This window comes from Hoplias malabaricus, chromosome 1, assembly GCF_029633855.1.
Source record: "Hoplias malabaricus isolate fHopMal1 chromosome 1, fHopMal1.hap1, whole genome shotgun sequence".
Classification (NCBI taxonomy): Eukaryota; Metazoa; Chordata; class Actinopteri; order Characiformes; family Erythrinidae; genus Hoplias; species Hoplias malabaricus.
In genome coordinates, this window is record NC_089800.1 from 29721172 (window position 1) to 29746610 (window position 25439).

The 25439-nt window shown below is 44.0% G+C and overlaps 1 protein-coding gene across 1 annotated transcript in view; it reads left to right on the forward strand.

Moving 5' to 3' along the window:
- The first annotated feature begins 990 nt into the window (after positions 1–990).
- agla (amylo-alpha-1, 6-glucosidase, 4-alpha-glucanotransferase a) overlaps positions 991–25439 on the forward strand; it is a 37696-nt gene continuing 13247 nt past the window's right edge. The window contains exons 1-17 of the mRNA XM_066661684.1: positions 991–1038; positions 2335–2478; positions 2674–2884; positions 3716–3885; positions 5681–5884; positions 9576–9757; positions 10675–10786; positions 11542–11668; positions 12247–12349; positions 12525–12622; positions 13542–13681; positions 14176–14363; positions 14958–15081; positions 16233–16396; positions 16696–16797; positions 23246–23401; positions 24020–24170. Coding sequence (XP_066517781.1) covers positions 2397–2478; positions 2674–2884; positions 3716–3885; positions 5681–5884; positions 9576–9757; positions 10675–10786; positions 11542–11668; positions 12247–12349; positions 12525–12622; positions 13542–13681; positions 14176–14363; positions 14958–15081; positions 16233–16396; positions 16696–16797; positions 23246–23401; positions 24020–24170 — 2314 coding nt within the window. The 5' untranslated portion in view covers positions 991–1038; positions 2335–2396. The remainder of the gene's footprint in view (positions 1039–2334; positions 2479–2673; positions 2885–3715; positions 3886–5680; positions 5885–9575; positions 9758–10674; positions 10787–11541; positions 11669–12246; positions 12350–12524; positions 12623–13541; positions 13682–14175; positions 14364–14957; positions 15082–16232; positions 16397–16695; positions 16798–23245; positions 23402–24019; positions 24171–25439) is intronic.

Below are 25439 nucleotides of genomic sequence, written 5' to 3' on the forward strand. Positions count from 1 at the left end.
TCTCTCTCTCTCTCTCTCTCTCCTGCTCTCTCTCTTTTGCAAGTTCCACCAATCAGAAACGGTGTTTTATCCCAAGCATGCCCTGACGTCATAGGTGTCAATACGCGTGCGAGCGTGCACGAGCCAGGGCCTGAATACCAAATGGCTCTGTGCTCCCTACACAGTGCACTAGCTCGTTCAGTTTCTCATGTATCCAAGCAGTGCGTCAAAAAATATCCGAGAAAGGGACATCTAAAATTAGAACAAGTGCTTACAGCTAAATAATGGCCAATAAGTGCACAACTGGGTGTAGAAAAAAATTATTTCAATTTATTACACCCTACACAAGGCAGTTTAGTATTTTACACTATAATTGAAGTAGGTCACTTGAGAATTAAGTCAATGTGTGAATTATCATGATTTATGGGTTTGTGTACCATGTAAAAAATGTGTATGGCTAACTTATTTTCCCGTAGAATATCAACAAAACATGTCATTTGACCCCAGGGCTTCCAAACTGAATGTTTGGCCCCTCTATGAGGTAGTGCATACTTTTGGCTCCTCTGAGACATACGGAGCCCCTAAAGTCTCATGGTGGAACAATATTATTTGGAGACCTAATTGCAAATAATAGTTTCCCTCAGTTTAGTAATGAATACCCTCAATTTAGTAATTCCTTCCCTCAGTTTACTATGGATTAATTAGCAATGGGAATTAAGTCTCTAAATAATATTTTTCCACCATGAGACTTTAGGGGCTCCGTAGACACACACTGTAGCATAAATATATATTTGTATCTTTGTGGCTCCTATATTTGATATTATACGAACATATTTATTTAATAATAATAATAATTCCTTTATTAGATTCTGTTTAAATGTTCTTTTTTGTTTTTGATATATATGCTGTATAAATATTGTTTTGGTGGCTCCTCTATTATAGCCTTTAAGGTGGATGTAGGCGTGGTTTGCTGTTTACGGACCCCGCCCCCTTCAGCTGCCGCAGAAGGACGTCCTGGTTTGAGAGAGAGAGAGAGAAAGCTGAGAAGACGACTCTTAGGTGGGATTCTTCATTGTTTTTATGCTTAATTCTACTTTAATTCGGTTAAAATACAACTCAGAGACTTTTATCTGTCGCTACAGACATCAATCCCGCTTTGTTACGTGTTGGTATTCCCGTTAAAGCGGCAGTTTCTCGTGTTTTATCTGTAGTTCAATGGAGGGCAGTGCAGTTGTAGAGATGATATTTTCCTGACCTCGACTCTCTCCCTCGGAGTCTGAAGATCATTTTGGCTTTGGCTCCTGAGCTGCTGGGCTCACGGGGACTTGGGTTGTGAGATCTGAAGTTGTGGTGGAAGGTCCACGGCCTGGCTGGGGTTGTTTCAGGGTTTGGTTGCAGTTAAATGAATTGCAAAATTGAGCTGGTTTGCAACAACTGCCTCAGCGCTGGATCCCACTGAGTCAGGCCTGCCGAACATACAGGGGCAAGTTGGTGATTAGTGAATTCTTATGCATCCACTGCTGACACAGAGGTTCATTTGTACACATAAATATGAATGTAATGAAATTGGATGCACTGGAGTAGCTTGTGGTCACCATGTCCAATGGAAAATATGGACTTGTAGGTTATAAAAGCAGGTTTTAATGCACCTAGTGGTCTTTTGTTCATCAGAGAGGACATTGTATTTTCTGTATTTTCGTTTAGCTCAATGCAAGTTGATACAATGCCTTGTGCCATGTACAAGCACTATCAGTGTGACCTGGCCATCATAATAGAAGATGTGTACATGTATTGGTCCCTTTGGGTAAACTGAGTCTGTATTTAATTAATCTGTGGTAATGAACACACATTCTCACAGTAGGGGCAGTGAGCGCGCACACACATGGAGCAGCAGGGGGAGCAGTTGGAGGTTAGGCGCCTTGCTCAAGGGCAATTCAGCCATGGATGTTGAGGGAGGATAAATCAATTTTCATTCCTTCCTCCCCTGTTTTTCCTGCTGGTCCACCCACCGCTCTAATCTTAAGGCCTCAGCTGCCCCAAAATACATCTAATACACCCAGTCATTTCTGTTTTATTTGCATTATGGGCAATTTCATAGATGCTCCCAAGTGGCCCTCATTCTCCCCTTCCACTCAGCACAGGGGTCTGTTTGCCAACACTGCAGAAAAATTGGCTGTTAGTATTCTCCTTCAAGTGTGTTAAGTTGTGCACAGACTTTGTGTTATCAGTGCAGAAGTTTGAAAAGAAAACATGGCTGGCATCATGTCTCCAAAGGTTTTTATAAACATGTATATTTTTGTAAATGAATCATCATTTATAATAATGCTGTGGGTCTTTTTCACTTTTCTTCTGCAGGGCAGTGAAGGGGGTCCTGTTGTATTCTATTTACTGTATGTTAGGACACAAGTAGAGGCATCATGTCACAGAGTAAACAGATTCGAGTGCTGGTCCTCAATGACATGGAGAAACTGGAAAGGACGCTCTTCCGCTTGGAACAAGGTAGGGTACATTTTAAGTACACCTTTTTTTGATTGGAAGGATGTCTGTTCACTTTAAGGTCTACTTTGGTTAGTCGTTCTTAGGTGGCTGAACTCTAGGTAGAGGAAATAAGAAAGAAAATAAGACAGCTGTGCTGTACTCCTCACATTTATATGTTAATAGAGCAGCGTGTTTTATGTTTTTTATTTTCTGAAGGTTTTGAGCTGCAGTTTCGTCTGGGTCCAACTCTTCAGGGGAAAGTGATTCATGTTCACACCAACTACCCAGCGTCTGGTGAGAGATTTGACCGACACCGCTTTCGGACCCTTAAGTGGGTCAACCCCACCGGCCGAGAGGACGACTCGGACAAGTTCTGCTCCCTCAGCCTCCAGATCGCTGGCTCTTACCAGTATTACTTCGGACACGGGTCAGTAATAAACTGTATTAAAGGCGGAGGAGGTCAATTATTGTAGAATAAGTTTTTGTGATGTTTGTTTTAAATACCACTTATCACCAGGTATTAATGAATAAATCAGTAAATCAAATGCTTTGATAATAAAACAACCCGTCCAATCATGTCATTTGGACAGACAGAAATGACTGGATGGCCTATGTGCAGTGTATGCCTACCTACCCCATGATCTGCCCATATACCCACATTCCCCCTGCTGTCTGCTCGTGTATCTGTTTACACGTGCAGATTCCATCACACATTTCACTAAAAGTTAGAGAGTTAATTGCATAAAAACGGCACAGGAAATTACTTTGATGCCATCGACAGCTCAAACTGCTGAACAAAGAGTGAAGAAAGACAGGACCCACGCTCTTCTCTATAGTGCTCACTCTTACTCTGGGACTCCTCCAGCTGTGCAATGCATTTGGGGAGTGGTTTGTTTGTTTGTTTGTTTTTTTTAAATTTATTTCTTTAGTTTGGTATTTTTAAAACTATATTCCACTCACTGCGTTCTCCAAAATTACCCACTCAAGCTTTAAGTATTAATCTATGTTGAATGTCTGAACGTGAGGATTCCATTGCCCTGATTTTGGATTAGTAGAACTTATGGTGGGTGAAGGGTAGAGGTTTACACTCGCCTGAACAGCAAGGCATATAATTTAGAAACATAGTGCATTATCAGAGTAGTCATGGATATTAAGACTTATTTGGCTTGGATAAAGATGGTTTGATATCAATGTTAAACAGGCCGAGTGCATTGACTTGGCTTGTAGCAGAGCAATGTATTCTATTCTCTTTCCACAGAGGCGAGGAGAGGACCGGTGGTGGATACATAGTGGTGGACCCATTGCTGCGCGTAGGAGCCGATAACCACGTCTTACCCTTGGACTGCATTAGTATCCAGACGTACCTGGCTAAATGCCTGGGCCCTCTGGACGAGTGGCTTGACCGGCTCAGGGTTGCCAAAGAAAGCGGTGAGAAATGAGCCAGTCATATTGTTTATAAACGTCTTCTCAAATGGTAGAGAGAGCATCACCTTGAACACTCTCTCTCTACCTGTTAGGATGATCTCATAGTGAACACCTGGATATCTAGCATTTCATGTGAAAAGGTATCTGTTAGGGCTTTATCCGCTGTGATGCAGCAATAGACTTTACTCCTTTGGCAAGGCTTTACACAATGTTAGAACATTTCTGTGAGCGATTCAGCAATAAGAATAGTAGTCAGATGTTGGACTTGTATGGCATTTTCTACTCTACCTTTTGTACTTGGTTGGTTTTCCTCTATCACAGCTCCCACCCCAAAATGTAGTTGGTGACATTGCAAAACCCCGAAAAAAAAAACGGGAACAGCAGACTTTGGAATTCAAATCAATGGCGGTAATGATAATTGTTGTTTTCAGTTCAGACAGATCAGTAGCGTTTGTTCCTTCCTTGTTGCAGCTTCCAGCTCTCACTGGATTCTTTCATCAGCCACCAATCTAAGGAGAATATAAACCTCTTCAAAAGACCACGTAATTTTACAGATAGAGAGTTTGTGCTGGACATCTGCATTGTGTGGTGATTGACGACTCTCTCTGGACAATCAGTGCTTTGCGAGGTTCACACGCCATGGTTTAGTCCTTACTTGGTTTGCTTGGAACCACGTGAGCAAGGAATAAATATGCATTTTGTTCTCCCTAATGGCAAAAAAAAAAAAAAACGCAGAGTCAAGTCGAGTAGAGTAGGCACCAAGCAATGGAAATGTGGAGTCTCCTAAAGGTAGAGCTCCATCACTCCAGAAAACACAGATCCACTGCTCCACAGCCCAGTGCTGGGAAACTTTATACCCCTCTAGCTTACATTTGGCATTGGGAATGGAAATGTGAAGCTCATGTACAGTCTCATTTCATAAAGGGAGAACAAGTCAATGTTCTTATTGGAGGCACATTATAAAGGGTGCTTACAAACTAACAAAGTTACATACTAGCTTGTGTCCTTTATGAAAGAGACTCTCTCAGATAAATTCAAATGTAGCTGAGCCTAACCTTTGTGACCATGTCTTTTTTTTTTGCTGCTCTTGCTTAACTTAACCTTGGCTTATCTCTGGTTTGTTTAAAATTGGAACAAACGAAACTGTCCCAAATCAATGGACTAACTCAGCAGTGTAATCGATAAACTGGACATGCTGAATCAGTCCACTGAATGCCCACAGAGGGCCCTTATTCTACATTAATCCAACAAATATATTTCAGTATAAAGTCTCACAAACCTTAAAGAGGACATATTTTCCACTTTTCCACAAGGAAACAGAGTTACCACAAGGAACACAATCCACAGCAGCCTTCTCCCCTGTTTAAACAGCCCTGTTCCTTTAAATGATAATGAGCCGCTCGCTGTTCACCCCTGACCTGAGCGCCCAGCAGCGAGGAGCGAGGAGCAGAAGCTCTCGTTTTAGTTGTTTTTGCTAGTGTCTTTTTTGTTGAGTTTAACCTTGTCGTTTCGCTCTCATATTAACTAGCAGTGAGTCTAGCGCTGTGATTGGACAGAATCCGATGTGGGTGCGGGGCAATTCTAAAGTCTCTGCACTTGACGTGAGAATTAGAGCAGAATCAGAACTGCTCACTTTTACTTCATGTTTTCAGACTCCAGAGCCACACATTAAGGTGCACATGCATTTATCAAGTGATAGATTTACTAACATGTCCAAATTTGAAACATAGTTAATGAGTTACATAGTTACATAATCATAAATAAATAATAATCATTATTATTATTATTATTTCTGCAGGTTATAATATGATCCACTTCACACCGCTGCAGACTCTGGGAGAGTCCCGGTCCTGTTACTCATTGGCTGATCAGCTGGAGGTGAACCCGGACTTTTCTCCTCCTGGACAGAGCTACACATGGACAGATGTGGGCAACATAGTGGAGAAGATGAAGAAGGAGTGGGACATGCTGTGTATAACTGATGTAGTCTACAATCATACAGGTGTGTGTAAATAAACCTAGGGGACACTTTTATTGGGCACACTTACTGTTTCTCTGAACCTAGCAGACCCTTCAGACCCTGGCATGATCGGGCGTCTCAGGTGATCTGATCACAAGGGGCAGCCAAAACACACAGCTGTGAACCCCTGGCATTACGAATGTGTCTGGAATGACCACTTCAATCAGCGTTCAGATTTTTCCACACCGTCTCTGAAGAAAGTGTTGCACACATACATCACACTTCCAGAGCATTTATTTTTCTGGGAGAAGTATCCAGTGAACCCTCGCTCACAGGCCTTTAACCAAACTAATTATTAGGTATCATAATTATGATTAATACACAGGATAAGTACATTTCTGTTGTATCTTTTAATTTATAAATCATGACTGTTGAGAACTGATGATTATTTCAGTCAGTATGAAGCCGTCAGGAGGATAAATTTCTCATTCAAAAGTTTTTAGCCCATGTCCAGCACAGCCAGTGAATGAGGTAATCCAGCAAGTCCAGTCAGTCAGGTAAATCCAGTGAATCTCAGTGTGTCAATTGGATCCCATGAAGCCCAGTGAGTTATGTGAAGACACTGTATGTGATGGGAATGACTCCCTAATCGCTCAGTGTCTTGTGATATATAGTAGGGCGCTATTTAGTTCAGTAAGTAGTGCTAGAAACACAAGTGAATTCAGACAAGTCGCCTCTCTGTTACTTAGTAACATAGAAATGCACATCACAGCGCAGCCTGTTCCATATTCAGCTCATGTAGTGTCCACTGTAAATGACAAGTGCACTGTAGGAGATGGTGGTGCCCTCGAAATCACACTTGAATATGACTTTAAGATTTGGACAATAAGTCAGAAATGTAAACTCACTCAATAGTGCCCTAAAATGTAAATAGGAAGCCATTTTAAACACAGCTGTGGAGTCCATTCCATGAGAGGCTTTGCACTTAAAAATACAAAGAAGACAAATGTAAAAATAAAGAAACAAAAATACACAAGCCTAAATATCCTTGGCCTTTGTGTGGGTGTGGAAGTTAGGACATTTAGTGTGTGTGTGTGTGTGTGTGTAAGGGAGTGAGAGAGAGTAATAGAGTAAGATATTGCAGGACTTTGACTTTGCTCTGTGTGTGTTTGTTGTGTGCAAGTGAGGTTGGTGTTTCGTCATCATTCGGAAGACAAAATTTGCACACAGTTCCTTAAAAAACACACACGCACTGTTTTGAGAACAACAAGATTTGAAACAAGGTGTGTTTACATGAACTAAAACACAATGTACTCAGTTATGCATTGTGTCATTGCTGCAGTGATAGTTGCAGACTTGTCGTCTCTGAGCGCTCTATAGGTTGAATTGAAAGGTCACAGTGTCTGAATGATGCACTGTAAACTGTTCTGAACGCTTCACAGATGCTTGTGTGTTGAGGTCAGGTCTATTAATACCTCAGCCTTGTTGCTGTTGAACTCGGAGCAAAACTCAGCCTTTTTCTGAGCCCTGCAGTGTGGAGATTCACTCTTCAATGAAGCAGTTAATGACGTCTTGGCTTGAGTCCTAGAAATCAGATCAGACCCATCTGTGCTTTTGTTTGGTTTTAACTCACCAAGCTAAAGTGTTGAGTGTCATTTGGAAGAGGATTCTGGGTGTGTTAATGTTATGATTAATGCTGGTCAGTAGGGTCAAAAAGTTCTCTTCAAAGGGTTAATTAATATTGAGCAACATGCAGCAAAGCTTCTGTGTGATCCTGCTGGTGTGGGGTTCCTCTCCACAGTGATGCACACAAAACCGAAGTATTCAGTCTTTCCTCTGATCAATAAGTCAGTTCTCTGATAGACAAAACATTTATTATTATTATTATTTTTTAAGAAGTTGTAGTAACACCTTTATTGATCCCCTTAGGGATATTGCTTCTCTGCGTTTAACCCCTTCGTGGCAGTGAACACACAAACACACACTAGTGAACAGTTATTCTCAGGCTACCAACCACCCCAGTGTCCAGGCAGCGGTTTGGGGGTTAGGTGCCTTGCTCAGGGGCACTTCAGCCATGGATAAATGTTGTCCTGGGAATTGAACCAGCATCCCTCCAGCCTGAAACTTGCTTCTCTAACCTCAAAGTCATGGCTGCCCCCTGTAACGTGTGTTTGAGTTGTGTATTCATTACAGCTCTGTCTCACTGACTTAGGAGTAGGTTTCTCTGAGTTAGAACTATGTTTAGACGTGTAAGAGGACCTTCCGAAGGCTATAAAGCTGTAATTTGCTTGAGATATGTAAGAAACTATAGCATTTCCAGAGAATGACCAGTTCTTACTGTTTCAGAACTTTATATTTTTTTTATAATTTGATTCAGAGTCATTGGAGTAGAGTTAAAAATATCATATAAAACACACAACACACAAACTTGCATATATAGACACACCCGCAGGGCCATTCTCCTCTATCTTAGTATGTGGCATTTAGGCTGAGGTGAAGATAAAGTTTCCTACGCTGAGTGACCTTTAAGTGTGTGTGTGTGTGTGTGTGTGTGTGTGTGTGTGTGTGTGTGTGTGTGTGTGTGTGTGTGTGTGTGTGTGTGTGTGTGTGTGTGTGTGTGTGTGTGTGTGTGTGTGTGATGAAGCCAAGAGGGTGAACTCTGAACTATTTTCTGAGAGAGACTAACACTGTCCAGGACTGCATTAGTTTATTAAAAAAAATGTCTATGAACATCACCTGTGTCTGATTCACTCCTCCACCACGTCAGTGTCACTGAGAATCATCCATCCCCCAAATCATACCTGCCCTGAGCATTGAAGAACAGGGTGAAAAAGGGGCTAACAAATAGGCCTGTGATAATTATATTATCGACATAAAGTGCAGAATTTGAACATATCCTCAGTAATTTTAGCAGACCTCAGTGTCTTCCATTGTGTTTCCTGTGTGTTTGCTTCCATAAGAAGTAACATCACATGTATTTAAGCCTCTCGCGCTGTTCTTCTCTGTACGATGTAACACCTCCGGAACAGAGAGAACAAAGTATGTAGAACAACATGTGGACCACAGTCTGTAATTGTAGAGCTGCAAAGTGCTGCTGTGTGTTCTGTGGAGCTGAGAGAATGGACAGTGAGTGTAGAAACAAGGAGGTGGTCATAAAGTTCTTGCAGACAGTTGTATATTGAGTAAAATATTGGCACACTTTTTAACGTTTTTTACGCTTGAAATCGAGTCTGAGTGATGCAATGGCGCAGCAGGTGGTGATACAGTAACACAGTTCCAAGGTCCTGGGGTTTTTCGTTTCGAGCCTTGGCCTGGGTCACTGTCCATGAGGAGTTGGGTTGTATGGGTTTCCTCCCATAGTCCAAACACATGTTTTTAGGTTTCTTAGCCATGCTGAATTGTTCATTATTTTGGGGGTCTGGTGTGTGCGTGGTGCCCTGTGATGTATTGGCGCCCCCTACAGGATAGAACTGGATGAGCGGTTAAATGAGTGGACAATAGGTTTAAATCCTGTGTGGGGAGTGAATGTAAAGCAGTGCTAGCTTGGCCTATAGAAGCACTGGTATGAATTAGTATTTTGTATTATATGTTGTGCGCTTCCGGAGTGCAGATTCATGCAGTTAATACTGAAATGCTTGATCACAGGGGAAGGGGAAATGCATCTGAACTGAGTTTGCCGATACCTGCAGAGACCCTGATGTCAAGAGCCAGTGTGTCTCCTCTTCTTTTTCAGCTGCCAACAGCATATGGATAAAGAAGCATCCAGAGTGTGGTTATAACCTGCTGAACTCTCTGCACCTGCGTCCAGCCTGGGTTCTGGACAGAGCGCTGTGGCATGTGACCTGTGACATTGCCGATGGAAAATACGCAGAGCGAGGCGTCCCTGCGCTCATAAAGACCGAGCAGCAGCTCAACGTGAGTGTGGTTGTGGGAGTTCTTTGTGCTTACTTTATATATTAGGTGTCCAAATAAGTTTGAATATGTATGGTACATTTGTGATTCAGAATTCAAACATTCTCCCGCTCTTTTATCGTATAATGATAACTGTTATGTAGTATTAAAAATTAAATTGTACATTAGTCATTTTATTCAAAAGAAAAATAACCCCAAAACGTATTATATTTTTATATTTTAATCACCATCTTTAAATCATCTGAACCAAAACTCTCACATAATTTTGGAAGCAATATTATCCTCAAGAACAGAGCAAATCCATCACATGCTTCTGCAGCACTTTATAAATTAAGTCATTCATTCTTTGTCTGTAACCGCTTATCCAGTTCAGGGCGGTGGCAGGTCCAGAGCCTACCCGGAATCACTGGGCGCAAGGCAGAAATACGCCCTGGAGGGGGTGCCAAGCTTTCACAGGGCGACTCACACACAAATTCACTCACACTTATGGATATTCTTGGGTCACCAAGCCACCTACCAACATGTGTTTTTGGATTGTCAGAGGAAACCCATACGGACACAGTGAGAACACATCAAACTCCTCACAGACAGTCACCCAGAGCAGGACTTGAACCCACAACCTCCAGGTCCCTGGAGCTGTGCGACTGTGACACTACCTGCTGCGCCACCATGCCCCCCGCTTTATAAATTGATAATTGTTCGTTTTAATACTAAGTAACAGTTTCCATGAAATGGCAGAAGAGCAAGAGAATGAATTATGAATTACAATTAAACCTTTTAATATAAATGCGTCAAACTAATTGTATTTTTTCACTAAATTTCTCAGCAATGTTCCTACTTTTACTGTATAATTTTCTATGTGACCTGTTCGTTGTACAGTACTATGAAAGGCCCACTGTTCCTCTTTCTCCTCCTCTTAGGCCATCCGAGGAATCTTCTGGCAGGACATTTTTCCCAAGATTAAGCTGTGGGAGTTTTTCCAGGTCAAGGTGGAGCCTATAGTGGAGAAATTCAGAACTTTGCTCCAAAGTGGTAAGGTCTGCAAAAACAATATTACATTATATTTTGAGAAAAGCATAGTATTAAATGTTATGATTCAGGAATTGATTTCAGATATCCTCACCGTCTGGATAATAAATAAATAAATAAAAAATAAATAAATAAATAAAAAGTGAATGAGGTTGTGAAAGGTTTCTCCCCTTTTCCACACACAAACACAGCTCTGGGTCTTAATGAAACATCTGTGATGTGCTTTAGTGAAAATACCACAAGGAACAAACCCCACAACTGTGTTCTCCCCCTGTCTAAACAGCCCTGTTCAGAATGCTTTCTTTCAGCGCCTGTTCCTTTAAATGATAATGAGCCGCTTGCTGTTCGCCCCGACCTCGAGTGCACAGCAGTGATTGGTTTTTAGCCATATTCGCCTGGTTCTCTTTCTTCTTCATTCTTGTTTTATCTGTTTTTATTCAGTGTTCTTATTTGTCTGTGCTTGTTGTATGTTTTGCTATGTTTAACCTCATCTTTGCTCTCATATAAAGTGCTGTGATTGGACACTCAGATGAGAGTGCGGGGCAATCCTTAAGTCTTTGCACTTGATGTCAGAAGCAGAGCAGAATCAGAATGGCTCGTTTTATCCCATGTTTTCACGCACACAGAAAACTGACTGGGCGGTCTTGTTTCACAGTGTGCGTGTTGGTGGACCCCACATCTACATATTAATGTTAAGCACTGTCTGTTTTAAAACGATGCTAAATGCATTCACTCAATATTTAATAAACTGTTTACAGGGGCCAAGACTGATTCAAAGAAAACAGACGGAAAAAAGCAGCTGAAGATCCTCCAGGACCTTCAGTACAGACGCTATGGAAGCACAGTAGACATGAACACAGCTCTGGAGGTCTTTGTGCCCAATGGGTCAGTGCATTTACCACAGACTTTATTACACAGAATAAACTTGAAAATGTTTTTTCTGATCTGATAATTTGTTGGAGAAATTGGAGCAGTTCAGAGATGCTTGCTAATGTGTTGCTGGGAAGTTACAGTATGTGTCCAATTTATCTGATGGGCTGTTGCTATGGTGTTTCCTGTTAGTTGCTAGAGGGTTAATATGGTATGTTGTTTATTGATTGGAGGTTGCTGTGGTGTTGCATGTTGGTTGCAGTGGTATCTAAGGTGTTAGGTATCATGTTGCTACTGTGTTAGGTGCCTTGCTCATAGATGGTCCTGCTGGTATCGAACCAGCAACCTTCCAGTACCAAGCTGAATATAGAGTAAAGTTTGTGCATGTTTTTTGTGTTTAAATATTAATACAAAAGTCATTGACTGGCATTTTTTACTGTAACTAATATCAAAAGCTTATTTCCAAAATTCCAATCACTCTTCCTATTAAAATATCTATAAAACTGAATATATTGAATCTATAGACAGATAAGGGTGTACATTTAGATTCTGAAATGGTAAATGTTCCTAATGTGAATGGTGTGATGTTGTAGGAACAGTCCTGGAGCCATTGAGGACTGCTGTAACAGCTTCAGGAAGAGACTGGAGGAACTGAATGGAGAACAGTACAAAGAGATAAACTATCACCAAGAACAGGTCAGATTCCCACACTGTCTCTCATTCTGTCTTCGCTCTCTCTCTCTCTCTCTCTCTCTCTCTCTCTCTCTCTCTCTCTCTCTCTCTCTCTCACACACACCTCTTCTTTAACATCTAATGTCTGTCTCAGTCATTCAGAAATGTCATTCCTGTACTCTATATTGTCTTCCTCCAGGCTACTAACTGCTGCCTCGGTACAGTGTCTTATGAGCGTTTAGCTGGACATGGCCCCAAACTGGGTCCAGTCACCAGGAAACATCCTCTGGTCACTAGGTAACTAGGTTTAATTAATTTAAAGCAGCACTGAGTTAGTTTTGTTTGTTTAAACTGAAAGAAGTGATGTTAATGAATCAAGAGGGATGAGAGTTTTTAAAAATTTAAAAAATTTAAAAAATGTCCCCTTTTTTTGATACTTGGAGAATATTTATTCAGTGTTTTGACACAAATCTTATTCCATAATCTAAAAAGCACTATCATTACTGAGTTCTGATTCCCGCTCCAGGGACTGTCTGTGAGGAGTTGGTGTGTTCTCCCTGTGTCCGCGTGGGTTTCCTCCGGGTGCTCAGGTTTCCTCCCACAGTCCAAAAACACACGTTGGTAGGTGGATTGGCGACTCAAAAGTGTCCGTAGGTGTGAGTGAATGTGTGTGTCTGTGTTGACCTGTGAAGGACTGGCGCCCCCTCCAGGGTGTATACCTGCCTTGCGCCCAATGATTCCAGGTAGGCTCTGGACTCACCCCGACCCTGAACTGGATAAGCGGTTACAGATAGTGAATGAATGAATGAATGATTATTGAGTTCTGATCCAATTATCTTTGAATCCTCCTTCAACATGAATAAGCTCATCAGATATATCAGCTCTGGGAAACGCAAAGAAAACACAACACGTCATGTTGCAAAATGTCTTCCGCAGGTTTCAAGCAATGACAAATTTCTGCCAGAGGGTTTGCCGATTTCTCAGACTAGCCTAAGCACTTCATCAACCATGTGTATAAAAAAATACAGAATGTATCTTCTTTATGTATAAATTTTCGGGTCACATACGATATACCGTTCAATTATTTACGTCTGACTGCTAATAGTAGACAATTTCCGCTGGACATGGTTTGTTTAAGTATCTTATGAGATGAGTTGCAAAGAGTCTACCTCTGACAAAGGCAGCAGACAAAAAAAAAAAAAACTTCTTTGTGCAGGTACTTCACCTTCCCGTTTAAAGAGTCCACACTGGAGCAGGACCTTCCGCTTATGGATCAGCCGGACAAAGCCTGTCACTTCCTGGCCCACAACGGCTGGGTGATGGGGGATGATCCTCTGAAGAACTTTGCTGAACCCGGTCAGTCCCTCATCACAGTGAAGCAGTCTGTTTTACTGTTTAACAACCTGCCGAACACTTAGACTCCACTGTGTACAGATGGAGAGGGTTGATTTGTGTTTTAAGAGTGGTGTTACATGAAGAGTAAAAGAGTAAGGAACAAGTTAGGACTGGCCAAGGTAGCATGGCACCTGAACTGGACAGGGGCATGAAGAAGACAGGATAAGATGGGACAGGATAACAGAACAAGGACAGGAATGCAACAGTATGAAATACAAACAGACAGAGATCCTAACAGGATAAGACTAGACAGAGAGAGGACAGAGAAAGACCAGGACAGAAAAGGGACAGATACAAAGACTGGATGAGATGGGACAAAAACACAAGAGAGTAGAGGAGAACAGACAGGATATGTATCAATACCATCATTTTTGAATAGAGAAATGGAGTGTTTGTCATTCTTATTTTGAATTGAGTGTTTGTAAAATGTAGGCTGGTTTCTCTCCCATGTTCAGGCTCTAACGTGTACATCCGGAGGGAGCTGATCTGCTGGGGCGACAGCGTAAAGCTTCGCTATGGAAACGGCCCGGAGGACTGTCCCTACTTGTGGGCTCACATGCAGAAATACACAGAGATAACGGCCAAATACTTTGCAGGCGTCCGGTTGGACAACTGCCACTCGACCCCGCTGCATGTGGCTGAGGTAAAGTGCCTTACAGGAAAAGCATTAATGGAAAACGCATTCAAATTTGTTATAGTAAAATATTCAATAATTCTACTGTGGATTCTCCTGTGGAACACCACACTCCCAGTCCGTTAGGAAAAAATTATATTAGAAAGTGCAGTGTTTACAGCGTGTTGTCCCTCTGTAGGCCATGCTGGCCGCGGCCAGAGCGGTCAGACCCAATCTGTATGTGATCGCTGAGCTGTTTACTGGCAGCGAGCTGATTGACAATGTGTTTGTAAATCGGCTGGGAATAAGCAGTCTGATCAGAGGTATTGGGATGGTGTGTGTGTGTGTTAATACTGTGTTAGCATGATACTAATGTTATGTTTTTAATGTGTTTGTCTTTCCAAACTCTTTCTCTGTCCCTGCTGTGTGTCCTTACTTTCTCACTTCCACTCGTCTGTCACTGCATCATCTTCCGAGGCATGTCCCCTTCTCCCCTGCACTAAACCCTCTCTCTCTCTCTCTCTCTCTCTCTCTCTCTCTCTCTACCACACATTCTCTCCACCTTTTCTATTTCTCTCTCTCTCTCTCACGCTCGCTCTCTCTCTCTAACCCTGATGGTTTTAGTTTATGCTGGATGTAGCCCGCACCATCAGGCCTGACCTGTATGTTGTGGCCGAGCTGTTCACTGGAAGTGAGGAGCTGGACAATGTGTTTGTGACTAGACTAGGCATCACATCCCTAATCAGAGGTAGGACATTTAACACACCGTCAACTCTGGGGAAATTGGAGGGATTCAGTTTCAGTTTGGTTTTATTTTACAACACTGTTTACAGCTGGGCTTGTAGAGGTTTTACAATGATCAGAGTTCTAGCTTCAAGAAGAAAACCTCCCTCAGATTGCGAGGAAGAACCACTGAGAGGAACTAAGACCCAATTCGACATGTTTCCACCAACATAAATTGTTCTCAGACTAGAAAAGTTTTGTTCATAGCTGGAGCCAAAGAATAGTAGGTTCTCCAGTGTGACGTCTGTGGGTGTGAAGAGCAAAAGAAGCTTTAGAAAGAGCCTAAAACAAAGCGTAAAAGACTGGGTCCAGCTCCACTGTGCAATAACAGAATGTTATGTAAATAAAAGTATATAGAAACAGGAAAGTGCTCAGTTTGTGTATGTTTTCCAGGGATATTTTACATGGGACCCGAACATTGTCTATTTTTCTTTTCTGCTCAAAAGCTCAGGAGTACGCCTCAAAAAACACTGGACAGAACGAGGTTTCTAAGAACAATCCTGAATGGAATCAGTTGTAGAACCAGAGATCTTTTTGGTTGAAAAGGGGTATGAGAGATATCAAGACTGGGAAAGGAAACCCAGCCTCTTCTGAAACAAAACAATATGAGTAACAGCAGAGTATATGAGAATAAAGAATTCTGGGTTTACAGAGAGTGTACAGTCATGAATATACAGCAGAAGACAGAAACGAGCCTGCGATTTGATGGTGCATTGGACGTGTAAAGATTAACCAGAGAGAACCAATGACTGTTGACAGATAATCTTTCAGTGAGAGTGAGATGGAAGTAAATGAGAGCTAACGGCCACTGTTAGCAGTGATCTTCCAGTCTGTGAGTGTTCACATAGATGTGTAAAATACAGATTTATTATCAAATAATGATTGTTGTGATCATAATTCTTATAGAGCTGCAGGCAAACATAACATTAAGTGCCCCTGGTCATGTTAGGTGTTGATTTTCTAACTGAAGGTAAGTTAACCCTTAGTGACAGATACTGATCTGCAGCATGGTTTTGTGATTGCTGGTTTTAACTGCTGTGTGAGTGTTAACTCTGTGCGATTCAGTTATTCTTGTATGTGACTTTAAGTGTTCTCTCCTGATGTTGTGTGTGTCAGAGGCGATGAGTGCTGGGGACAGTCATGAAGAAGGCCGCTTGGTGTACCGTTACGGTGGGGAGCCAGTGGGAGCTTTCCTTCAGCCCAGTCTGCGTCCATTAGTGCCCAGCATTGCACACGCCATGTTCCTGGACGTTACACACGACAATGAGTGTCCCATCCAGGTACAGCCACACAAATACTCCTGGCACTGTTGAGTTAGATTAGCATTAAATGCTAAAGAGTCAGTTTCTTACCAGAAAGTGGATAACACTGTTGCTTAACTAATGATTATGTGGCTGAGTGCAATCAAATCCTCACAGGAATGTTGTGTTTGCTAGTGCATGCCTTTTCAGAAGTAGAGAAGCTGTGGCAGAAAATGAGTCATTTGATCAAGTAATATCTTTAATTTCAGAAGAAATGTGGGTGATTATCCAACTTAGTTTATTTGTAGCATTGTTAAATGATTTTGTGTGTGTTACAGATCCGCTCTGCCTTTGACTCATTGCCCAGTTCTGCAATCGTCTCTATGGCCTGCTGTGCCACAGGCAGTACGAGAGGATACGACGAGCTTGTCCCTCATCAGGCAAGAATACAACACACAATCCAAAACGCTCTCTCCAACGCATGCTAAAAAACACTCACACCTTCAAACACACTCTCCAGCACACAAACTCTTACACTCTAAAAACACAAAACGTTGGGTTACTTGACGTAATCCCTGGTTCTTTGATAACAGAGTGAGGTGTTTCACTATGGGAATCGCCTTGGGCGTGACCAACTACGGAAGCTCCAATTGCATCACGTCTGTCCATGACAGACAGGTCGACTCGTAATGAGGCTCCGCCTCTACCCCTTAGCCACAGTCGGCCTCCCTGAAAAAGGTTATTCCAGAGAGATTTCTTCCCGTCCCAGTGCAGGGAGGGAAAAGTTGGTGAAACACCTCACTCTGTTATCAAAGAACCAGGGATTACGTCAAGTAACCCAACGTTCTTTTTCTAACTTCGCTCTGTGTTTCACTATGGGAGATATAGACTACTCCCGGACTGCACTCTCCAGAAAATAGAAAGAAGGTTCTGAATAAATGTCCCATCAGAATGGATCAGACATACCAGCCTCCAGTACTGCATGTGCTAAAGATGGTCCTGAAACATCTAGCCGGTAGAACCGTGCAAACGTGTTCCCTGAGGCCCAGCTCGCAGCTGTGCATAAGTCCAGTACTGACACACCCTTAAACAATGCCCAGGATGTTGCCATACCTCTCGTGGAATGGGCTCGTAGACCCTCCGGTGGTTGTGAGCCCTTACATCTATATGCCACTGCTATAGCCTCTATAATCCAATGTGACAACCGTTGACGAGACAAGGGTTTTCCTTTATGAGGAGTGGCCCATGATACAAATAACTGATCATGTCTCCTAAAACCAGCTGTTCTATCTATATACTGACGCAAGGCCCTTACAGGGCACAAGCAGTTAAGTTTCTGATCCTCCACAGTGTTAAAAGGTGGGGGGTGAAAAGCCGCCAGTTCTACTGTCGGGCATCTGTAAGCCGAGCCTATCACTTTTGGCACGAATACAGGATTAGGACGCAGGTGCACCTTAGTGTAGCCTGGGTCAAACTGCAAACATGAAGGGCGGATGGTTAATGCCTGTAATTCACCAACTCGCTTTGCTGTGGTCAGTGCCAGGAGCAAAGCTGTTTTAATGGAAAGAAACTTCAGCCCCACTCCCTCTAAAGGTTCAAAAGGGTGACAACAGAGTCCATCAAGTACCAAGGACAAGTCCCACGGCGGAACCAAAGGTCTGCAGACAGGCCGTTTACGACGTGCCCCTTTCATAAACCGAGAGACCAGAGCGTGCTGTCCTGCAGGCTTATCCCCAAAACCCACATGACAAGCTGAAATGGCTGCTAAATATACCTTAATTGTTGAAAAGGCTTTCCCTTTATCCAACAACTCTTGTAAAAAACAGAGAAGCTCTGACACCGAGCACTGAAAAGGAGTGACATTTCTTAGTACACACCAATTTTCAAAAACTCGCCATTTATGCTCATATAATGTGCGCGTAGAAATAGCCCGGGCGCTTTGAATTGTATCAATGACAGCAGGTGGCAGACCTATCGCATTTAGATTCCACCTCTCACGGGCCAGGCCCAAAGAGCCATCTTGTCTGGGTGGGGATGATATATTTCTCCGTTCGCCTGTGACAGTAGGTCCCTCCTCAATGGGAGCGGCCAAGGCTGGCCCGCAAGCATTTGAACGATCTCCGCCACCCAGTGCTTCGACGGCCAGTGTGGAGCTATTAGAATAAGAGACAGGCCCTGTTCCCTCACTCGCGTCAGTGTGGGAGAAATTAAGCTTAAGGGAGGAAACGCGTAAAGAAGGACGTTTGGCCATGGGTGGGCTAGAGCATCCACACCCAGAAGTGCATTTTCGTCCCACAGGGAAAAATACAGAAGACATTGTGCGTTTTCCTGCGAGGCGAAGAGATCTACGGCTGCCTGTCCGTATCTCTGCCACAACTGAGTCACCACTTGCGGGTGAAGCCTCCAATCTCCGTACAGAGGATTTCCCCTTGACAGAAGATCCCCTCGCCCCTCTGTTCAGTATCCCCGGTACATGTGTCGCGCGAATGGACAAAAACCGGGTGCTGCTCCACAGGAGAAGCCTCCGAGCCAGCTTGTGTAGCTGTAGTGAGCGTGTCCCACCCTGGCGGTTTATATAAGCTACCACAGTAGAGTTGTCCGTTTTCACCAAAACATGCTGACCTTGGAGAAAATTCTCGAAGTGACTCAGTGCCAAGACCACTGCGAGAAGCTCTAGATAATTTATGTGAGCCAGACTGAGCTGGGGGGGCCACAGCCCATTCACAGCTCTGCCCATTAGAGTTGCTCCCCAGCCTAGCAAAGACGCATCCGTCGTTAGGGTTATCCTCGCGGACACGCCCCCAAGGGGAATCCCCGTTGTTAAGACAACGGAGTTTCTCCAATGCCGGAGAGCCGTCACACAAGCTGCTGTCACTTTGACAGGACGGTAGAGATGACTGCGGGTGCATAACCGCAGTGACGCTACCCACCGTTGAAAATCTCTCATCATGAGAAGTCCCCACTGCACCACTGAAACAACTGAAGCCATGAGTCCCAGCATGCGTAGGCAAAGCCGTAACGAGACCACCTTCCCCAATCGAAAACGGGAAAGACATTGTTCGAATGACGTTACTCTCCTCTCCGACAGCCGAACTCGATAGGTGAGGGAGTTTATAGTCAGGCCTAAGTAATCTGTGCACTGTGAGGGCTCTAGACGACTCTTGGTCAGGTTTATTTTGAACCCCAGATTCTCTAAGTGACTCAACACTGTATTGGAATCTCTGAGCGCTTGATCCCTCGTGCGGGAGCAAACGAGGTAATCGTCTATATAAGAAAAAATCCTGATCCCTTTGTTTCTTAACGGGGCAAGTGCTGCTTCCACACATTTGCTGAATACCCGTGGTGCCAAAGACAGCCCGAACGGGACCGTTTGATATTCGTAGGCCTTGCCTTCGAATGCAAACCTGAGATATTTTCTGTGTGCGGGGTAAATATCTATGTGAAAATAAGCATCTGACAGATCGATTGTCACAAACCAATCGTGCTGACGAATCGACTGACATAGCACTTTGTGTGTTAACATCCTGAACGTGTATTTGCGTAGATGTCTGTTTAACACACGGAGATCCAAGATAGGGCGGGGTGCTGCGCCCTCTTTCTTTGGAACGACAAAGTAGCGGGAGTAAAAACCCTGCTGACTTTCCTTTTCTGAAATCACTTTGATAGCTTTTTTGTTTAATAGGGATATAATCTCTTCCCTTAGGATGAGAGCTGAATCCCCGCTGGCCAAAGAGACCAACACACCGTTGAATTTTGGCGGTTTCATAGAGAACTGTAGTCTGTACCCGCGAGACACTGTGGACTGGACCCATGGATGAGTAGCGAATGCGCGCCACTGGGCTGCCCGAGCTGCAAAAGAGCCTCTGTCGCGGATTGATGACGTCGATCTCCCGTGGAGACAGGCGTCTCCGCTCAAAGAAGGGGCGTGAGCCCCTTCTAGTGGCCGTGGACAGAGAGAACTTTGTTTTGTTTTTATTTTGAAACATGGGGAGCACATCGCCCTCGGCTTTACGCCTGGCTGCGATAGTGTCTTTTTTATTTTTATGTCCGTCAAACTGAGTGCTTGGTGACACACGGAACATTGAAAACCGAGCCCCTGTAACTCCTCTTTCTCTGGAACTGGAAAAGAGGGTGGGATAGGGGTTCCTAGAAGTTTCATAACTGGGGAGCCCTCTGAACACAGAAAACTGGGGCTGCAGCTCTTCTCCACTTTTCTCCGTTTGGTGGGAGAAGGAGAGTTTAAGGGAGGAAGCTGACGGGGTGTCAGGCAGTCCGCTTCTTCTTTTCTACTGTGGGGTGGGGAGGCGGACGGTTCTTAGCTGCTACCGCTGCAAAGGACTGTTTTCCCCACGGCCCGGGGTTAACTGTTCTAGGTCGCTGACTGACCTGTTGAGCCCCCGTGTTTGGCCTCTGAGCTTCCCCCCCCCCCATACCTAGCTCTTACAGCCGTGGCTGCAAAGCCTTGCTGAGCCAAAGGAGGGGGGCGAGGCACCTGTTTGCGTGGCAAACACAGATGAAACGCCTCATCTTCTTGCTTTCTGAGAGTGCTGGTTTCTCTCATTTTCTCCAGAGCTGGTCCGAAAAGACCCTTGGTGGGGTCGAAAGTCGCATCCATGATCTCTGCCTTTTGGCTGTCACTAAGGCCTGACAAGTTTAGCCAAAGAGCTCTCTCTCCTGACACGGCCAGGCCCATGACACGTCCGCAGCCCTGCACTGCCCCACGGGAGGAGCGAAGAAGCAGGTCATTTACAACACAAATTTCATCCCAGAGAACGGGATTTGGTGCCCCTGAATCCAACTGTCGCCCCATTTCCTCCAGAATTTCTGCCTGATACGCTGACAGAAGTGTGACAGCGTTCAGAGAGCACACTGACTGGGCAGCAAATTTGTACACCCGTTGAAAGATGGATGCTGTGAGGCGATCCGTTTTACTGGGTAGAGAAATGTTAGAGGAGGCTGAGATGATGCGGCGGTTAGGATGGAGGTGGTAGGCCACTGAAGGCTCTACTGTCGGGGGTCCGGTCAGCCCCAGCTCCGCCATCCCATGAATTTCCAGCTTAGAGCATCCCTTTGTGGGGAACTTGCTTTTGAAAGGGCTGGACCAGCAGCGAGCCATCTCCTTCATGCAGGCAGGGACCGCAGGCAGAAGCTGTCTAATTGAGGGTTGCGCTGGAGGGAGCCTTTTCCCATCATAAAGGTCTCTTTCTGCTCCTGCTTCGTTCAATGCTGCTGGCCAAGGTATGGCCAGTTTAGCAGCAGCCCGTTTACACACCTCATACAGGTTGTTGTCAACCTGAGAGCCAGTGTCGGATGCACTGAGTGGTCTGGGCTGTTGGGCCGGGAAGGTGGAGTCATCCTCCTCATCCTCCTCCATGTCGCCCACATCGAGGAGATCAGAGTTGGCATCGCCCTCCGAGTCCTCGCCCCCCGGCTCCCCTTCCACTTGAGTGAGAACATCCTCAAAAAGGGAAGGCATTTCGGGGGATTCAGCTTCCATCACGTCCGCCCAGCTCATGGAGGCTCGCGGCTGATGGTCGCTGGCTGTAGCTTTGGGTATCGCCCCAGACAGATAGGGGTCCTTTTCGTTCGCTACAGCCACTCTCAACCTCCTTTCTCTTACTTTCTGTGGCATCAAAGCACAGTGAGTGCATGTTTGCGGGTCCGCCAGTGACGCTTGGGCGTGTTTATTGCCCATACACACAATGCACAGTGGGTGGGGGTCCCTGCCCGAGATGGTGGCTCCGCATGACGCTGGACACGGGCGGGATGCAGCCTCTTTAACGTCCGGTTCCTTCCCTTTGGCGGGGGTCGAAACCGAAGACATAGTGGTTGAGAGGGGAGAGAACTTAAGTAGGGACTTAAGTTTAATTAACGTCAACAAGGTCTGATAAAAGAAATATAGCTCGTCGTGACACGTTAGCTAATTTCTTAGAGATATCTAGGGGCCAGCTAACTAGCCCGTTGACCAAGATGACAAAAAAGGCCCGCCTTAACGCGTTTAACCTCAAGCTACGGTGATCCTACTTTGGCAAGCTAATGCTAAGTAGGGATAGCACGATAGTAGCTCCAGTAATTTAATACGAAAGCTACCGAGTTGACCAGAGAAGAGCTCACCTTGACGCGTTCACCCTTCTCTGTAGCTGAATAAACAGCGAAAAATGCACTTCTTGATGAAGGGACTTATTCAGCACTTCTAATGCTAAGCTGCGGTCGCGTTCGGCGACGGATTCCAATGACGGCCCGTCTAAGAACTGTTTAGCGAGCACAGCCTTGCCTAGAGCGCTGAGGGAGCTTGTAGTCCTTCACGGGAAGAAAGCGCGAATAACCTTTTCAGGGAGGCCGACTGTGGCTAAGGGGCAGAGGCGGAGCCTCATTACGAGTCGACCTGTCTGTCATGGACAGACGTGATGCAATTGGAGCTTCCGTAGTTGGTCACGCCCAAGGCGATTCCCATAGTGAAACACCGAGCGAAGTTAGAAAAAGAAACTCACATTCAAACACACGCAGAGGCTTTAAAACACGTTCTCACACACTCAAACGCAGTCTGAAACGCTCTGAAATACACTCTCACACTCTCAAATACACTCAGACACGTTAAAATACATTCTCACAGTCTGAAACTCTCTGAAATACACTGTAAACCAGTCTCAAACACATGCACCTATCAATCTGACCTTCTGACCCCACACAGTTTAAAAGTTTTATCATCACAATTCCAGCTCCACACAGACACACTGTTTGTATACTTTACATCATGCATTCTACAGAAAATTTAGATTATAGCAAATATATGTTATTGTATCAAAAGCTACAGAAAATGTGGGGCTCTTAACAGTCGGCTAAGACCAGCCCCCCATTTCAGTTGTTTTTATGTCCTGTGCTGCTCAGATCTCAGTGGTGACAGAGGAGCGTTTCTATCAGAAGTGGAACCCTCAGGCCAAACCCTCCAGCCCCGGAGCAGTCAGCCTGGAGTCAGGCATCCTTGCCGGAAAACTGGCCCTGAATCGTCTGCACCAGGAGCTGGCGGCTAAAGGATTCAATCAGGTGTGTGTAAGGACCCAGGTACAGCTAGACGGATAAATCCAGTTGATTTAAAGGGTCTGTGGGTTTATCAGCGTTTGTGGAACTGCACTATTAGGGTCTGTTTGGATGCAACCATTGTTTGTAAAGGTTTAATTTTGTGTTGTCACATAACGTTATTGAATCCCTTGTTCAGTAAATGCATGTTCATGTTAATGTGTGGATCTGAAGCCCACCAACCCACACACATTGAAATAAAACTGTCTGTCCAATCACAGCGCTGGACCCATGTTTCTGTGAGAGGCCAAAGTGAGGTTAAAGTCAGCAAAACATACACAAGGAGCGCAGAGAAATACTGAGCACAGAGTTAAAAACAGAAATTGAGAACGAAGAAGAAAGAGAACGAAGTGAAAACGGCTAAAAACCAGAGCCCCGGTTGAACAGCGAGTGGTTCATTATCTAGTTAAGTAACAGGTGCTGAAAGCGAGCATTCTGAACAGGGCTGTTTAGAAACTGCTGTGGGGATTGATACTTGTGGTATTTTGGCCAAAGCAGGATTAATGTGTTTTCTGCATGAACAGGGTGAACAGGGCCTGTGTGTTTAATTTTTTTAATGCTTTTGTATATCTTGTTATTTTTCAGGTGTATGTGGACCAGGTGGATGAAGACGTAGTAGCAGTGACCCGTCACTGTCCCAGTTCTCACCAGTCCGTGGTGGCTGTGTGTCGCACCGCATTCAAAAACCCCAAACACCATAAGTACTCAGATGAGGTCCCGCCCATGTTCATCCCTGGTCAGTCTCTACTACAGCCGCTAACTTTCAACTGCAATGTTATGTTAAAGGCACTTCTTTTCAGTGTCAGGAAAAAACATTATCAAAATAATATTAAAGGTACACTATGTAAGATTTGGTATTTTTGCTCCTGGATTCTGCCTATAGTCACAGAGTGTACTTATGCATAGAATTCACCTTTAAAGCACTGTACTGAAATTTAAAGGGTTACCTCTAGTGATGCACAATATATCGCTGATATATTATTTGTCATTATGTGGATTTTTTTAGTTAATGTTATCAGTTTGATATTGGAATTTTAGTCGCACACACACAGATAGCGGTGTTAATACACACATGCTCCGAACTGCCAAAACAAACCCGGTGCAGCACTAATTAGCGTCCCTCTAGAAACAAATTCATGCGGAACCAGCAGTAAATCTTTGATAAAAATCTAAATAAACTACAACTAAAAAGTACAGAAATGTACAAATACTGCAGAAAAGGCTTGTCCTGTGACAACCCACGATAAAATGTTTTTTGCTTTAATCCAATGTGAATTTGCTTTGATTTTAAAAATATAAAAATTATCATTATCATTATTTATATCCGTGTCGGCTACTCTGGGGTGCTAATTATCGTAATCATATCAGCCCAAATAACTAAAAATCGATGCATTCCTCCTTCAAAAGTTACATAGTACAGTTTCTGCAGTGCTGAGTCCAGAAGCGTCACAATGATTTTGAAGCTATAATTGTAAGGTGAAAAATGCTACCTGTTGCTTTAATACAATGTTTGAATAATGTTAAATGACCTTGATTAAACCTAATATAATAATTGTATAAAATGTTATATCCATGATTTAAACGTTTTGTTGTCAGATGCACAAGAAAACATTGTTACACTGATCAAAGAAATTTTTGTTTTTTTAATTCCTCCCCATCCCCTGCAATATGAACATTTTTGTCTTCATCATCATCATCATCATCTTTTATTCCACTTTCCATTGTGAGGGTAGCGGTGGCAGCAGACACTGAAGGGCAGTACAAACTTCTCTATTCCAAGCAACAGCTCCTAGCTCCCCCTGGGGATCCCCAGCTGCTCAAGGCAACTGTGAGATATAATCCCTCCATCTGCTCCTGGGGCTGACTTGGGGTCTCCACCCTGTGGGTTGTGCCTGGAATAGCTCTAAGAATAGCCAAACAGAGGGCGTCTTCATAAGGTGCCTCAGCTGATTAATCTAGGGCAGCAGCTCTACTTGCAGACTGAGATTCTCACCTCATAACATTT